The sequence below is a fragment of the Oratosquilla oratoria genome, chromosome 3, assembly GCF_046742065.1.
Source record: "Oratosquilla oratoria isolate Oo_2021 chromosome 3, ASM4674206v1, whole genome shotgun sequence".
Classification (NCBI taxonomy): domain Eukaryota; kingdom Metazoa; phylum Arthropoda; class Malacostraca; order Stomatopoda; family Squillidae; genus Oratosquilla; species Oratosquilla oratoria.
Genome location: NC_134779.1, coordinates 267,501 through 284,457, shown reverse-complemented (window position 1 = coordinate 284,457; position 16,957 = coordinate 267,501). Strand labels below are relative to the sequence as shown.

General features: G+C 47.5%; 1 protein-coding gene across 6 annotated transcripts in view; it reads right to left on the bottom strand.

Moving 5' to 3' along the window:
* Positions 1–16,957, bottom strand: part of LOC143020140 (uncharacterized) — a 378,438-nt gene that overhangs the window by 160,182 nt on the left and 201,299 nt on the right. For all 6 annotated transcript variants that reach the window (XM_076176309.1, XM_076176300.1, XM_076176324.1 and 3 more), the window contains one exon: positions 8,500–8,593. In XM_076176309.1, the coding sequence (XP_076032424.1) occupies positions 8,500–8,584 (85 nt within the window). In that variant the 5' untranslated portion in view covers positions 8,585–8,593. The remainder of the gene's footprint in view (positions 1–8,499; positions 8,594–16,957) is intronic.

Below are 16,957 nucleotides of genomic sequence, written 5' to 3'. Positions count from 1 at the left end.
GCCGCTCCAGAGGGTGCCTGAGGCTTAGTGTTCGTCAAAACATAAAAAGCGGACGATTATCTAGTGCCCAACAGTCATAGTATTGTTAAAAAGAATTAATCTGTCTTGCGACTGGCAAGCTAGAATGTTAGGACAATGTGTCCTGGCCTCATCGACGATCTACAACAGGTTGATGACTCCAGGAAAACATTCATCATCAACTCTGAGCTAGAGAGGCTCAACATTGACATTGCTGTATTACAGGAGACCAGACTCCCATTGGGCGGCAGCCTCAGAGAACAGGATTACACATTCTTCTGACAAGGAAAGGATCCAGAGGAACTACACATGCATGGCGTAGGATTCGCAATGAGAAACCCTCTACTGTCTTCAGTGGAACCCCCATAAAGGGGAACACCTCGAATCCTCTCTCTTCGACTCTCAACTTCTTCTGGCCCAGTCAACATCCTGAGCATCTACGCTCCCACACTCAGCTCTATGGCTAAGACCAAGGGTGAGTTTTATGAGGAGCTTGAAACTATCATCAGAGAGATCCCAGCCACAGAACAACTATAACTGCTTGGGGATTTCAACGCTTATCTGGGAGTTGAACAAGAATCCTGGCCCGGCAGCAATGGTCACTTTGGTGTCGGGAAACTCAACGAGAATGGTCAGAGGCTTCTAGAGATGTGTTGTTACCACGACCTCTGTGTAACTAACACATTCATCGCCACCAAGCCTCAACACAGAGTATCCTGGCATCACCCTAGATCACGTCACTGGGACTAGCTGGACCTCGTTATTACCAGAAGACCCTCGCTGAACTGCGTCCTCACAACCCGCAGCTACCACAGCGCTGACCGCGACATCGACCATTCGTTGGTTGGTAGTGAGGTGCGTCTTCAGCCCAAACGGATTCATCGCTCCATGCAGAAAGGTCGTCCACGTATCAACACAGCCAGGACAAAAATTCCAGACCTGTGTAAGCACTTTGCCTATTCTACAGAAGAGGCCCTTCGGGACTGCCCCCACAAACAGCGCTGAAGAGAGGTGGAATCACATTCGTGGCGCCATCTACAACTCTGCCATGGACACCTTCGGCAAGAGAGAGAGGCAGAACCAGCAATCGCAGCTAAAAGAAAAACGCTGCTTAACTACAAAAGAGAGCCTTCAGAGAAGACATTCGCTGCACTCAGGAAGGCCAGAAATGACGCCCAACTGATAGGTTGGCGCAGACCTAACAGCTACTGGCTAAACCTCTGTCAGAGCATCCAACTCTCTGATGACTGTGGCAACATTCGTGCCATGTACGACGGCATGAAGAAAGCCTTTGGCCCAAGCATTACCAAGATCGCACTTCTGAAGACAGCCACTGACGACACTATCACAGACAGAGGAAAGCAGATGGAGAGATGGGCCAAACACTATCAAGAGCTTTACTCAAGAGAGAATGTTGTCAGCACCGCAGCAAACCCCTCCCACTTGTGGAGGAACTAGATGCTCCACCCTCTATTGACGAACTTAGAAAACCCATCGACTCCCTGGCCGGCGAGAAAACTCCTGGAAACAGCGGCATCCCCCCGGAGGTCGTCAAAGCAGGCAAGGGTACCGTTCTACATCACCACCTGTACGAGCTTTTACTCCAGTGCTCCGAGGAAGGAACCGTTCCTGAAGACATGCGTGACGCCAAAATCATCACGCTCTATAAGAACAAAGGAGACCGCAGCGACTGCAACAACTAAAGCGGAATTTCTCTTCTCAGTACTGTCGGGAAAGTCTTCGCCCGAGTAATACTCAACCGGTTGCAGAAACTTTCAGAACGAGTCTACCCTGAGGCACAGTACGGTTTCAGAGCAGAAAGATCAACCATTGACATGGTCTTTTCACTAAGGCATCTGCAAGAGAAGTGCCGAGAACAGAGTCGTCTACTGTACATTGCCTTCATGACAAAGGCTTTCGACTTGGTTAGCAGGCAAGGCCTTTTCACCCTGCTACAGGTAATTGGATGTCCCCCTAAGCTTCTGAGGATGATTTCGTCTTTTCATGAAGACATGCACGGCACCGTCCAGTACGACGGCTCATCCTCGGAGCCCTTCCCAATCAGAAGTGGCGTGAAACAGGAATGCGTGCTTGCTCCGACGCTTTTCGGCATCTTCTTCTCCCTGCTGTTGTCTTATGCCTTCAGCCAGTCAGAAGACGGAGTGTATCTCCACACCGGAAGTGGCGGAAGTCTCTTCAACCTTGCACGCCTCTGAGCAAAAACCAAAGTACGCAAGGTCCTGATCAGAGAGATGCTGCTTGCTGATGACGCCGCCTTGACTGCACACACAGAGGAGGCCCTACAGCGACTCATCAACTGCTTCGTTCATGCATGCAAAGAGTTCGCCCTCACCATCAGCATCAAGAATACCAACGTCATGGACCAGGATGTCAGCAGCATTCATAGCATCTCCACTGATGGCCACATCCTCGAGGTGGTGGGTGAGTTCACCTACCTGGATTCCACCATCTCAAGCAACCTGTTCCTGGATGCAGAACTGAACAAGTGCATCGGCAAAGCAGCAATAGCATTGGCTCGCCTTGAAAAGCGTGTATGGGACAACGCCATACTGACCACCAACACCAAAATAGCGGTATACCAGGCTTGTGTACTCAGCACGCTCTTGTACGGCAGCGAAGCCTGGACCCTGTACTCCCGTCAAGAGTGCCGACTCAACATCTTCCACATGCTCTGCCTCACAAAAATCCTGGGCATTATCTGGCAAGATCGTGTCTCCAACAAGAATGTTCTGACACAGACGGGAATGCCCAGTATGTTCGCCTTGCTCAACTTGAGGCGAGTGAGATGGATCGGTCATGTTAGCCGAGTGGACGACAGCCAAATACCGAAGAATGTGCTGTATGGAGAGCTTGCCGCTGGCTCCAGACTTGCAGGAAGGCCCATCCTCCGCTGTATATATATATATATATACATATATATATATATATATATATATATATATATATATTGGCTGCATGTTATTGTGGCAAAGTAGCATGCAGTTGATACTTTAGGGCCTATATGGGGCGCTCCTACGTACCAGAGCCACACATCATTTTCTCTGTGATAGAGGAAAACTCTGTTCATAGAGAAATTATGACACTTATATACTACGACTCTCCCTCCGTTATGCTGTCCCCCAACCCCTTGTTACTGCCCTGTACCATTTCTCTGAATATTCATTTCCTTTTTTCGCCTACCCTGTGGTGGGGGAAGAGAATGCTACCACCAAGTCTTTCCACTTGAGTCGTAAAAGGCGACAAAAAACGGGACAGGGGATGGGATTACGAGTGCTGCTACCTGTAGCCCCAAAAGGGGACATTCCTAAAAAAAAGTAAAGGCATAAGAGGGTCTGGGAGTTTTCCAACCAGTACCCTTAGGTTTGGGTCTTTTAATGTACGTGGATGTGGTACAGATGGGAGTAAAAGGGAAGAGATAGGCAGTATGTTTGTGAGAAGAAAGATGGATGTGCTGGCTTTGAGTGAAACTAAAATGAAAGGAAAGGGCAATTGTGAGTTTTGGAGTGTAGCTGAGAGGTACTCAGGAGCGAAGAGGGGACGAGGGAGAGAAGGGGTGGCTATATTAGTAAGTGAAGAGATAAGTAAGCGTGTAGTGGAGTGGAAGGAGGTTTCATCAAGGTTGATGTGGATGAAGGTGAAGCTGGGAAGGGAGATGTGGGTTTCTGTAAGTGCGTATGTGCCTGGTAGTGAGAAGAGCGTAGAGGAAAGGGAGGCTTTTTGGGTAGATATGAATTAGTACACAGAGGGATTATGAAGAAATGTCAATGTAGTTGTATTGGGAGACCTTAATACTAGGGTAGGAAATGAACAAATAGACGGAGTGATTGGGAAGTATGAAGTTCTAGATAAAAATCGGAGTGGAGAATTGATGGCGGAGATGTGTCTTGAAAGAGAGTTGATGATAGCAAATACATTATTTAGGAAGAAAGTCGAGCATAAGTACACATGGGAGAGAGTGGTGAATGGAAGGGTGGTAGATAGAGCGTTAATGGAATATATAGTGATGACCAGGAGTATGGTAGGAAGAGTTAAGGATGTATATGTTCTAAGGGGAGAGAGTGGGGGAATATCAGATCATTTTCTGGTGGAAGGTAAAATGAGAGTGGAGAATAGGTGGAGAAAGAGGAAAAGGGCAGAAGGTAGGGAGGTACTTAGAGTGAACTGCTTAAGTGAGAAAAAAAAGGAGAATGAGTATAAGAAGAAGCTGAAAGGGGAGTGGGAGGGAGTAAAGGATAGAGTAGAACTAGGAGTGGAGGAGGAATGGGGATGGTTCATGGAGGGAGTCATAAGGTGTGCAAAGATGGTGTGTGAAACAAGGAGGGCGGGAGGAAAAAGAAGGAAGGGTAGTAAGTGGTGGGATGAGGAAGCAAAGGTAGGGTGTAGAAGAGAAGTAGACATTCATAGATTGGCTACAAATTAGGACGAGGGAATCGTATGAGAGGTACAAAGTAAAGAGAAGGGAAGTTAAGCATAAGATAAAGGAAGCAAAGAGGAGAGCAGATGTGAAATGGGGAAAGAGTATGACAGAAAATTTTGAAATTGATAAAAAGATGTTTTGGAAGGAAATTGAAAGAGAAAGAGGAGGCGAATCAAGTAGAGAAGAAAAGGTAAAAGGTGCAGATGGAAGAGAGGGCAGTGAGAGGAAGGTGGGCAGAGTATTTTAGGGAGTTGCTAAATGTGAAGGAGGATAGGGAGGGAAAGGTAGTTGCAGTGGGAAGCGCTAAGAAAATGAGAGTGATGAGTGAGGAAAATGAAGGAGAAATAGGGAAGGATGAATTGAAAGCAGCTGTTAAGATGATGAGAGCAGGTAAGGCACCTGGGTTGGATGGATACCATGCAGAATGTCTGAAGAAAGGAGGGACAGTTATGGTGGACTGGCTGGTGAGGTTATTTAATGTTTGTTTAAGAGAGGGTAGAGTGCCGGAGGACTGGAGGAGTGCCTGTATAGTTCCACTTTACAAAGGAAAGGGGGACAAGTGTGAGTGTATGAGTGTAGTAGTTTCAGAGGGATCATCTTGTTGAGTGTAGTTGGGAAGGCTTATGGGAGGGTCTTGTTAGAGAGGATTAGGAGAGGAACAGAGGGAGTAATTGGTGAGGAATAGTGTGGGTTTAGGACAGGTAGGGGTTGTGTAGATCAGATTTTTGTGGTAAGACAGATATGTGAGAAAGCTATAGGAAAAGGTAAGGATGTATTTTGGGCTTTTATGGATCTGGAAAAGGCTTACGACAGGGTAGACAGGAAGGCACTGTGGGAGGTTATGCAGATATATGGGATAGGAGGAAAGCTGTTAAGAGCAGTCAACAGTTTTTACGAGAGTAGTAGAGCTTGTGTTAGGATTAGAAATGGAAAGAGTGAATGGTTTGAGGTAAAGGTGGGACTTCGTCTAGGATGTGTTATGTCGCCCTGGCTGTTCAATCTTTACATGGATGGGGTGGTGCGAGAGGTGAATGCAAGGATAGTGGGTCAGGGGTTGGAGATGGTTAAAGAAAATGGAGAAAAGTGGGAGGTGAGCTAGCTGTTGTTTGCTGACGACACTGCGCTTGTAGCAGGATCACAGGAGGGATTGAGGAAGTTAGTGACAGATTTTGAGAAGGTGTGTGAAAGAAGGAAGCTGAAGATAAATGTGGGCAAAAGTAAGGTGATGAGATGTACAAGGGGAGATAGTGACAGCAGGCTGGAAGTGAGCATTAAGATTGAAAGACTGGAGGAAGTGAATAGTTTTAGATACTTGGGTGCGAATGTGACAGGAGAGAGAGGAGTGGGGGTGGAGAGTAGAATTTATATTAAGAGAAGCGAGTAAATGCCTTGGCGGATTAAAAAGTGTAATGAGAAATAGACATCTGGGAATGGATGCTAAGAGGAGGTTATATGAAGGAGTGATTGTGCCAACAGCACTGTACGGGGCAGAAACATGGAACATAACAGAGGGAGAGAGAAGGAGTTTGAATGTGTTTGAGATGAAATGTCTGAGAAGTATGATAGGGGTTACTAGGCTGGATAGAATGAGAAATGAGGAGGTGAGGAGGAGAACAGGGGTGGAAAGGGAACTGGGAGATAGGGTTGATGAAAGAGTATTAGGATGGTTTGGACACATGGAAAGAATGAGTGAAGAAAGATTAGTAAAAGAGGTTTGGAAGGCAGAGGTGGAAGGAGTGAATATGAGGGGGCGTCCTAGGATGAGATGGATGGATGGGGTGAAAGGGGCATTACAAAAGAGAAGAATGTCTGTGGAGGAAGGACGGGAGAAGACAGAAGACAGGGATGAATGGAGAAGGGTTGTGTATGGATGATGCTGTGATGCATGAGGGGGAGTGGGTGGGGGATGGGGGGTGAGTAAGTATGTATGAGAAAAATTTGACGCAGCCCGAAGGGATTTCTCCCCGTCTTCTTCTTGTCTGCATGAGGGGACAGAGAGGGGGGTCGTCGAATTTATGAAGCGGCCTTGCTGTGGATGTGCTATGTCTTGCGACACTGCTTCTGACCCAGGGCAGTGGACAGGATGCAGGGATGACCCGTCATCCAGGAGGTGCCAAGATAAGAGGGAAGGAGGAAGGTGGACGGGAGTGGTTTCTATGCCTTTTTCTTTTTGACTACCCCCCGTGTAAGGGGGAAAAGCCTTTTGTATATGTATGTATGTATGTATGTATGTATATATATATCACAATAAAGTAATGTCGTGGCACATTAGTAAAATAAACTTTTTATCCCACAGTCAGAAAAAGGAGACACTAATGTCGAACGTTCTGTATATTTCGATCACCAACTGTGACCCTCTTCAGCAGAATGAATACATAGTGGAAGGCATATACATATATACAAAAAATGTGAGGTGGGAAAAGGAACAAGCTCAGGTTACGTGACCGACGCTCCGCGGGTCACGTGGGATTTTGTGACCTTGGAGTAAATGAGGTAGCACTTGGTTGACTGCTGGTGACCACTGACCATTTGATATGTTGAAATTAGGGAAATATTTTATCAGGGAAGACTCGATTATTTTCCTTCTGAAGCTACATTTTGATTTATAAATCATTTCAGCATCATCCCAATGCATGCTTAAAAGGGATTCTTATGCAGGGATTACTGGATTGTTTCAAGGAAGATTGTGGACTACCAAAACGATACAAATTAGCAGTAGAAAATCTCACCAAACGTAAAAATATCATCATCACCAGAGCAGACAAAGGTGGGAAAATAGTCATTCTCAATTATTCAGATAATGAAAGTAAAGTTTTTGACTTAGTAAATGATAGAGATACATACGAACAACTGACAAAGAATCCACTAAAGAACACGTAACAAAGTTACAGTGACTTAAACCAATGCGCATTGGTTTAAGTCACTGTAACTTTGTTACGGGTTAGCTGGGTTCGAATCCTCGGCTCGTCCACGTTTCAATTTCCAACGAATGCCTCCATCGAGCGATTCTTCAGTCTCGACTGCGATGGCATGGAATTAAAAGTGATTTGTGGTTGAAAAAAAAAATACTAAGTGATCGCTGGGAACCATTCAGTGTAAATGTATATATATATATATATATATATATATATATATATATATATATATACATATATATATATATATATATATATATACAAATACACTTATTTGTATCTACTGAAAAGGATTGCAGTTTGCAATCGAAATATATAGATTTCCCGTTTCCAGTCTTTTCTACTCCAACAGTGGTTTCTACGTTATATATATATATATATATATATATATATATATATATATATATACGTATATATATGCATATATATATATATATATATATATATATACATATATATATACATATATATATATATATATATATATATATATAAATTATTAGAAAAAGGAAGTCAGAGGGAGATGGCGAGGGAAAGAGGGTGAGGGAGAGAGAGGAAAGGGAAAGGAAAGAGGTAAATAAAGTCAAATATGTTTATTTTGTTCTCGTTATAGAAACCATTGGTTTTCTCGAGTACTGCAGATTCCTGTCTGACGGCCCTTCAAGAATTTCTATTTTAATCAGCTACGACCTTTCTACTCCTTGTAAACTTTTAACATTGATTAATATACTCGTATAGTGGTTAATTTGTTGTGTATATGATGTAAAAGATATATATATATATATATATATATGTGTGTGTGTGTGTGTGTGTGTGTGTGTGTGTGTGTGTGTGTGTGTGTGTGTGTGTGTGTGTGTGTGTGTGTGTGTGTGTGTGTGTGTGTGTGTGTGTGTGTGTGTGTGTGTGTGTGCGTGTGTGTGTGTGTGTGTGTGTGTGTGTGTGTGCGTGTGTGTGTGTGTGTGTGTGAGTGTGAGTGTGTGTGTGTGTGTGTGTGTGTGTGTGTGTGTGTGTGTGTGTGTGTGTGTGTGTGTGTGTGTGTGTGTGTGTGTGTGTGTGTGTGTAATGAAAGATACATGCAGTTTTAATCAATCAAAATATATTTTTAAATCAACTGTAAAATGCAGCTACCGTAGCATATGGCGAGGATGAAGAAGCACACCAGAATATTGAAGCCAAATCTCCTGTTGTTCCTTTGGTGGTGCGACGTCATCATTTCGATCAACTGAAAAATTAAGAAAATATATGTGCAGAATGAGCAAATAAAAGTAAATGATAATACTCGTGGAAATTTAATCACTACTCAATGAATGGAGAGGAAACGCCATGATATTGCAACGTAGGTTTTGCTACAGGACAGTTCCCATCTATCAAATGCTCTCTGTTTTGAAGGTGTTCCACAATTCTTCAGGTTTTTCGAAATACCTTATATCTAGAAACTATTTAAGACTTCCACGGCTTACTCAAGAGCGACCATTTATCCAGGTTCAAGTACAGAGGAAGAGGTAATGAAATTTTCCTAGATGAGGAGCAGCATTTGTGTGGCCATGACCAATCTGTGGTCATTTCCAAAGAATTCTTTACAGCTGAACACCATACACTTCGCATACGTTTCCTTATTTGTTGTATATATATATATATATATATATATATATATATATATATATATATATATATATATATATATATATATATTAAGGGTATATATGGTGTAGGAGATTTTCTCTAATGCATATTTAATTAAAAGTGATTCCGAGTTCTGTATTACAGTTTTTTTTTATAATATTTCGTCTTAATTTTTTTTTTTTCAGGATTAACTGGTTTGACGTTACGCTTCACTATTTGTTTAATTATTCTCTCTTCCTCCTAATAACGAGTGGAGAAAGTGGATTTGAAGTAAATATTGATGTCTTTTTTATTTTTTTATTTTATCGTCGTTGTTGTTGTTGTGCCAATTATCCATGATTTTCTTTGTTTGTGAAGCATAACGTCAAGCCAGTCAATCCTGAAAAAAAAATGAATTTGATCATATACTACAAGAGTAAGAAGACCAGTCACTTATTATTGAGGAATAACCCACACTTCAAAAGTAGCATGTTGTATATAGGTTCACTTGTAACCGAGGGAACTGTAAAGCCCTCCCCCCCCCCACCTATATCGGCATGACGACCATGAGGTTGTCTCGCCACATAAGTTACCACCTTTCAGCAGGAGCGCCCAATGTGTGTGTGTGTGTATGTGTGTGTGTGTGTGTTTAATTTGGGAGTTAAGCTCCCACGGGCTTTGGTTTTGAGCCCGTTTGGTGGGTGATTTGACTTATGAGTGAGTGTGGGCCCAACCACACACACTCATTCACAAGATGTGCATACGTATATAAAATACGTATGCACATCTCGGTGAATGCACCCTTCCCAACGTGAACTGTGTTCGGTGTTAAGTGGATGGAACATATAATAATTTTGAGAAAAAAGAGGGGGTGATTCAATGTCTGAGTGGTCGTGGTTGGCCACGCCCACCCATACATTTACCGGATGTGCATGCCTATGTGAAATACGCATGCACATCTCGGTGAATTCACCCTTCCTAACATGTAACATGTAAACATATAAAAGAATTAAAGGGGGGGCTGACACTCCACCAGCCGACGCAGTTCATAATCGCTAAGGTGGCGGCATAGGCGACGCACAAGACCCTCAGATGTTGTCGGAGGCCCTCTCCTCAGAAAAGCAGTTGCGGGGCAATGCTTGAGGTAGTGGTCAAGGGTGGCTTCAGGGTGGCGGCAATGTTGACATCTTCTTTCTTCGGTCGTGGGGTTGTTCTTGATTTGCCAGAAACAACGGTCCTCCAGCCGCAGACGGAAGAGCAGAGTTTCCACCTTTCTTGGTGTGGAGCGAGGAAGTACAAGGGGCTCGTAGTCTGTGACTGCCCTGTACCACCTCGCCCTTTCTGACACCTCTGCCTCCAGTCTGTGCTGAAGGAACCGTTGTACCTGGTTAAGAGCCCTGGTGCGTATGCGCAACTGATTTCTGCTGAGAGGGACGACAACATCGACTTCGGGTCTTTGGCGCGCCGCTTCTGCTGCGGCGTCGGCTAGCTCATTTCCTGGGACGCCCATATGGCTCGGCACCCAGTTGAGCGTAACACTCCTGCCTTGCTGGTGTAGCTTCAGCAGGAGTGCTAGGATGGAGGTCAGTAGGCGTACATTGTCGCTGGGCTGTGTTGTATCTAAGCTGCCTATCAGAGACTGTGAATCCGTGTGGATCACCACAGGACCAGTTCGTGATATTAGAGCATGCTCTAACGCTCCTTGAACTGCTATGGCCTCAGCTTGGAGAGTGGACGCATGATCAGATACTCTCCTGCCGAAGGTCAAACCATCCGTCACGAAAGCAGCCCCCGCACTACGGGGCCTGTTGGGGTCTACGGAGCCATCCGTGTAATAGACCGCCATTCCAGGTTCCGATAGTGCGCGAATGCCTTGTAGGGCCTGCGCTAGTACTCTTTCCTGATCACATAACTTCTTCTTACTGGGAAGCTTTGTGACAACGAAGGTTGCAGGTATCGATAGCCATGGTGGTGGGGGCTTGAACTCTGGGTGTGGAGAGTCCCTACCCTTCTCAAGGAGAGTGCTGGTGAGCCTGAAGGAGTCCAGGAGCCCAGCCGCCTGTGATAACCAGGTACCGGAGTGGATAAGAGTACCCACTCGTCCCAGAGCTGTCACAAGGCTCTGACTCAGTTCAGTTATCCTGGGGCTCTGGACTATCTTGGCAAGAAAGTGGACCTCCAGCCTTCTGACCCGTGATGTTAATGAAGGCAAAGAAGCCTCCATTTGGAGGTTAACGATCTTAGTCCAAGGTTGAGCTCCCAGGATAAACCTTGCTGCGACATTTTGGCAAGTCTCCAGGTCTTCAAGCTTGGCAGTCGCCACATTTATGAGAGCTGGGGCGGCGTAGTCCACCAAACTGCGGACTGCGTGCACATAGAATGTGCGAAGGACCCGATGCGTGGCACCAAGTGCCTTCCCCGTCATTGCTCTCATAACTGTAGTTCTTGCCTTCAGTCTCTCCTTGAGATAGGTTAGTTCCTTCTGAAAGGTGAGCCTCTCATCAATCCAGACCCCCAGGTACTGATACTGGTGAACCCAGTCCAGCCTAAGGTCCTGGATGGTGAGGTGCTTCCCTTCTTTCCAGAGTCTCAATGCCATGGCCTTCGATTTTGTAGGGGAGATCTTTAACCCTAACCTGCAACATTCCGTCGCCACAGTGCTTAAACAGCGCTGAGCCCTGTTGAAGCACTGCCGCTTCCCAGTAATTATGAGCGCAATGTCATCTGCATAGCAGATGACCTTGCACCCATGTGGTAGAGGTAGTTCCAGAATGTTGGAGACAAGCACATTGAACAAAATGGGGCTGAGGTCCCCCTTTGTGGAGTGCCATTCTCCAGCATTCTGGCCTCTGATATATGACCTTGAAAGCGCACTTTCGCAGACCGGTGACTGAGATAGTCAGCAATCCAAGAAAGCAGCTTGCCTTTTACGCCCTTGCGAGCAAGGGTGTCTAACATCACAAGTGGACTGGCCAGCTCAAACGCCTTTTCCAAATCCAAAAAGACCACGATGGACGGTGTGCCACTGACAGCATTGAGGAGTGTTGCTATACTGTTTGCTGTGCCAGTGCCCTTGCAGTAAGCATGGATATGCTCATGCATTGGGCCCAGTTTCCATAGCAGCCTGTTTAGCACCATCCTCTCCACTGTCTTCCCCATGCAGCTTGTCAGGCTGATGGGGCGGTAAGCACTAGGTTCCTTTGGCTTTGGAATTGGCGTTATGATTGCCGTCTTCCAGGCTGTTGGTAGCTTGCCAGTCCTCCAAGACGCGTCTGTCACCCTTAGAAGTGCCTCGTCACCCGCTGGCTCAAGGTGGGTCAGCATGGAATAGGTGACGAGGTCCTCTCCAGGTGCCGTGTCTGAGCTGGTCCTGTGCGTAACCCGTAGCTCCTGAAGCGTAAAGCTAGCGTCAGTATCATCCGGCCGACTCATCATGTCCTCAACACCATGGCGCCTTACTCCTTGGAGGTCCTGCAGTGTCTTGAACACACTGCGGGAGTGAGGTGCTGCTGGAGCGAGAGACAAACTCCTGCACCAGCCGCTGCGCCTCAGCATCAGGGGCATGATGAGTGCGTCGTGGTTGAGTCCTGCCAGTAGCCATACGGAGCTTAGACCACAGCTCCGCTAGGGAGGTGTGAGCGTTAGAGCCCTCACACCATTCAAGAAATTTAGCTCTCCTGGTATCTGCAGCTATGACGTGAACGTCATGAACTACAGTGCGCAAGTTGGCCAAATTGGTCTGAGTTCGGCGCCGTCAGAAGACACGCCTAAGCATGTTCACTCGATGGTTGGCCTCTCTCACCTCGGGGGTATAATACCAGCTGTTCCTATGTTCTCTGGGGGACTGGCGAGTCTTTGGGATGGCTCTGTTGGCAGCCACCTGAATGGCTGCAGAAAAGTCAGCTTCCAACGTTTCCACGTCCTGTGGTGGAACGTAGGACGCTGCCCATTCTTCAACAGACCTCTCAAACACTGGCCAGTTTGCCAAAGCTGTCTTCCACCTGGGAACAGGTAATACAGCTGGTATGGGTGGTGTACCCCGTATGTGCACAGAGACACCGAAGTGATCGCTAGTGACAATAGGATGCACCTCCCAGGTTACCCTAGGGAGGAGAGTGGCCGTCGCCAAGGTCAGATCAAGTCGTCCACCTTGCACGTGCGTCGGATTTCCATCATTCAACAACGCAATGTCAGGGCATTCATCTAACACGTAATTTAAGTGGCGCCCAGCGACATTGGGCCCATGGGGTGACATCAAAATTTCATGATGGGCGTTGAAGTCCCCTCCTATGATGAGGAGCCTGTCCGCAGCAAGAGCACACACTTCTCCAAGGTCCAGTTCCGCTCTTTGGCCCCTGTATATGTTGTAGATGGTGTATGTTTCGTGGGCCCGATGGAGTCGAATCGCAAGAACTTCTACACCATCCCCACATGATACAGGATCCGTGATCTCACTGCAGGGGATGGATGATTTGACTAAGATCATGCACCTCGTCGCTCACCAATATGTCCTGGAGAAGCATGATATCGTAATCATGCTCTTGCGCATGTGCAAGGAGATACGAGCTTTTGCTGGGGAACCCGTTTATGTTCCACTGTAGCAACCTCAAGTGACTATTGAACAGGGCGAATGTCTTCCCTGTCAGTTTCCATGACGGTCTCATTTTGTCGTCCCCGGTCAGACGATAAGATGGGTTGCGACTTTATAACAGTGGAAGCATTTTCCTCCTCATCAGAAGAGGAGTCTTCAAGCCTGAGTGCAAATTGGCGTTGGGGCCTAGCAGAAGACACTCTCTTAGGCTTTGAAGAAGTGGGTGTAGCTTTCCCAATGGTGAAGGCGGGTGTGGCAGGCTTGGGGGAAGTGGAAGGGGAGGAGGAGGAGGTTGAGGAAGAGGAAGAGGTAGTGGAAGAGGTGGGGGAGGAGGCAGGAGAGGAGGAGGTAGAGGGGGAGGGAGTCCTCTCCTTTCGCCTAGGGTTCCTCTTCTCTTTCAGAAGTTTGAGCACGTTCTTGACGGCCCTGTCCACTAGCACTAGCACCTTGTCTGGGTCGCTCTCCGCAAAGGTCGTAGCGACTGCAGACACGACACCAGTTACAATCAGGTCGATATCATCCTCCCTAAGGGGGATGACATCGGACGGATATTGAGGTGGAGGGGACCGTCGGTCCTGTGCTCGTGGGGTCGGTACTGGGGGCGTGGATTTGGCTTAAGGTTTGGGGGTGGGATTGGAGGTGGGCGTGGATTTGGAGGTGGGCGCAGGTTTAGAGGCGGGCACGGGTTTAGAAGTGGGCGCGGCTTTTTTGGGAGCTGGTTGTGTCTTTGTAGTAGTCTGTTTGGGAGCTGGGTTCAGTGATGGAAAGTGCGCCTGATTGTTCAGATCAGGAGCACTGTGTGTAGGTGGTGGTGGTGCTGTGGTAGGAGAGTGTTTCCTGCTGCCCCATACAAATGTTCCTGGGGGGGCAGGTATGAAGTCCTGTTGCTTGTCTGTCCTCTCCTTAGTGGCAATGGCCTGCACTTTACGCACTGCGTATGAGGTAATCCAGGCGTGGTGCTTCTTGCTACAGTTCGGGCACTTGGCAACAGTCTCAGTGCCAGCTTTGAACTTGTTAAGACAAGTCTCAGTGGCATGAGGCATGCTGCAAATGCCGCACTTGGGCTGCTTCGCAGTGCACCTCGCCTGGTGATGACCATAGCGCTGACACCTGAAACAACGGAGAGGATCAGGGATGTACGTTCGTACATCATACCTGCCATACCATCCCAGGTCTATTTTATCAAAGGGTTCGCCTTTGATCGTGATAAGGACTTGGCGTGTGGGCGTCTTGTCCCATCGGCGCATCCTCGTGGCCGCGATTACCTGAGGATGGTCCTCGATGGCCTCGGTCATATAACTGGTCGGGTAATCGTGAACCACGAGTCCATGTTTCCTGTCCTCTGGGTTCAGACGCTCCAGGTTCACTGGCTTGCCACCAAGAGACTTGATCCCGTCCAGCTCCTCGACGAGTTCATAACTGTTTGGTAACAGCAGAACGTTACCATCGCCGAGGGGCCGGAGGGACAGAAGCTTGCCACGAAGTGGGCCCTTTTCCAGAGCTCGCACCACCTCAAAACCAGTGTCGTACCCCGCCGAGGGTACGACCTTGAAGGTGGGGAGCTTGCCACCCTTTGCGTTAACTGGGGCCATCACGATAGCGGCTTCATCATCCGATGGAGCCGCTGAACCTGGAGCGCAACGACGCTTCTTCGACACGCCAGTCGAAGAGTCAGTAGCCGCCATGGCGGCACTGATAACAAGAAAAATCTATGTGTGTACCTCAACAACTTTGTGAAAAAAAAACTCGTAATCTAAGGGGGCGGGGGATCGCGGGCGTTATCTAGCGCGTTGGTGCTATGTCTTATCCTATCTACCTAGCAAGCAGTCAACGAAAACGAGGCTCGGGTGCACGAGAGTGTGCGAGACCGGGCTATTTCTTGAGGTCGGGGGTTCCCCCCTCTCCCGCCGTAAAAGCGATTTTTGAAAGAACCACACGGGCTACGCTAATCGCGCAGGGAGAGTTATGTGAGGCATAACCTGCCAGAGCGAGATTCCACGAAAGAAGGGGGAATTAGCTCGGGTAGCAGGGCGTTCACTATTTGTATCGGCAGCACGACAAACAGAGCTAGTGCCTAGGGTATTTGCGGCTGAAATCTTCTAGATTCACGTGGTGAGACAGCGCAGCGGGGGTGTCCATTCGTTGTGAATAATCTTTTCTCTATGCGCGCGCGAGGAGCGCCCAAGAGCGTTTTATCTAGCATGCGAAGATCAAGCCTCAATCAGGAATGACCAATCATGTTTGAGTATGAGCACGCTTGGCCCAGATGACACATATATAAGCGCCCACATCAGCCACCTAAACATTCTAGCCTCCCACACCATCCTCATTCCCAAACCCCAGAAACCCGCCTCCGCCCCCCTTTCATACCGGCCGATCTCCCTTCTAGAGTACTTTGGTAAGGTGTTTGAGCACGTCCTCTGCCGCCGCCTGACCGTGTACCTAGAGACGGAGAATGTGCTGAGGGATTGCCAGTTTGATTTTCGACCGGGGCGCGGTGCAGACGACGTCATTTCCATGATCACTCATTGGGTTCAATGACCGCCAGACGGTCACCCTGGCAAGGACATTTTGGTTTGTAAGGATGTGGAGAAGGCATTCGATACTGTCTGGCATGATGGCCTTAAATACATATTGTACCACAATTTCGAATTTGCCCTGCCGTTCACAAGGTTGCTCTGCAACTACCTGGACGACAGGACAATAAGAATAAAGTGGCGGGGCTGTCAATCCCAACCTTTTGTGCCGAAGGCTGGAGTACCGCAAGGGTCAGTCCTTACCCCCACTCTGTACAATCTATATACGAATGACCTGCCAGAGCCAGCTTATCCACGTAACCGAGCTCTAACTCTTTCGTATGCGGACGACACTAATCACATTAGCAGACACGAAACGCTGCAGGGAGCGTTACACGTAATGCAAAACATCCTAGACGGGGCACACGCGTGGGAGCAACAGTGGCGCATTAAGACCAACGCGTCGAAATGCAAAGCTGTATACTTCTGCTCCAAGCGAACCAACAGAACAATCACAAACACTCCTCTTAAAATAAACAACACAAACGTCCCAGTGAAAGACCATATCTGTGTGTTGAGTAGCACACTGGATAGTGGCCTTACCTGGACCCCACACTTCCGCAAACAGGGAGCGAAGGCTAGGGCTGTGCTGGGAAGGCTAAGACGCTTCAAAACTGCAACACTGACCACCAAACGTCGATTGTACCTAGCCCTTGTCAGACCGATTCTGTGCCAATCCCCGGGACTAAGCCAGCTGACATGTCCCACTAACAACTACGACCATCAGAAGGTTCAGAATGCCGCTGTCAAGTTCATCACGGGTTCGCGATGGAGCGACTTCAGAACCGCTGAGTCCCTACACCGAATTTCCAACATC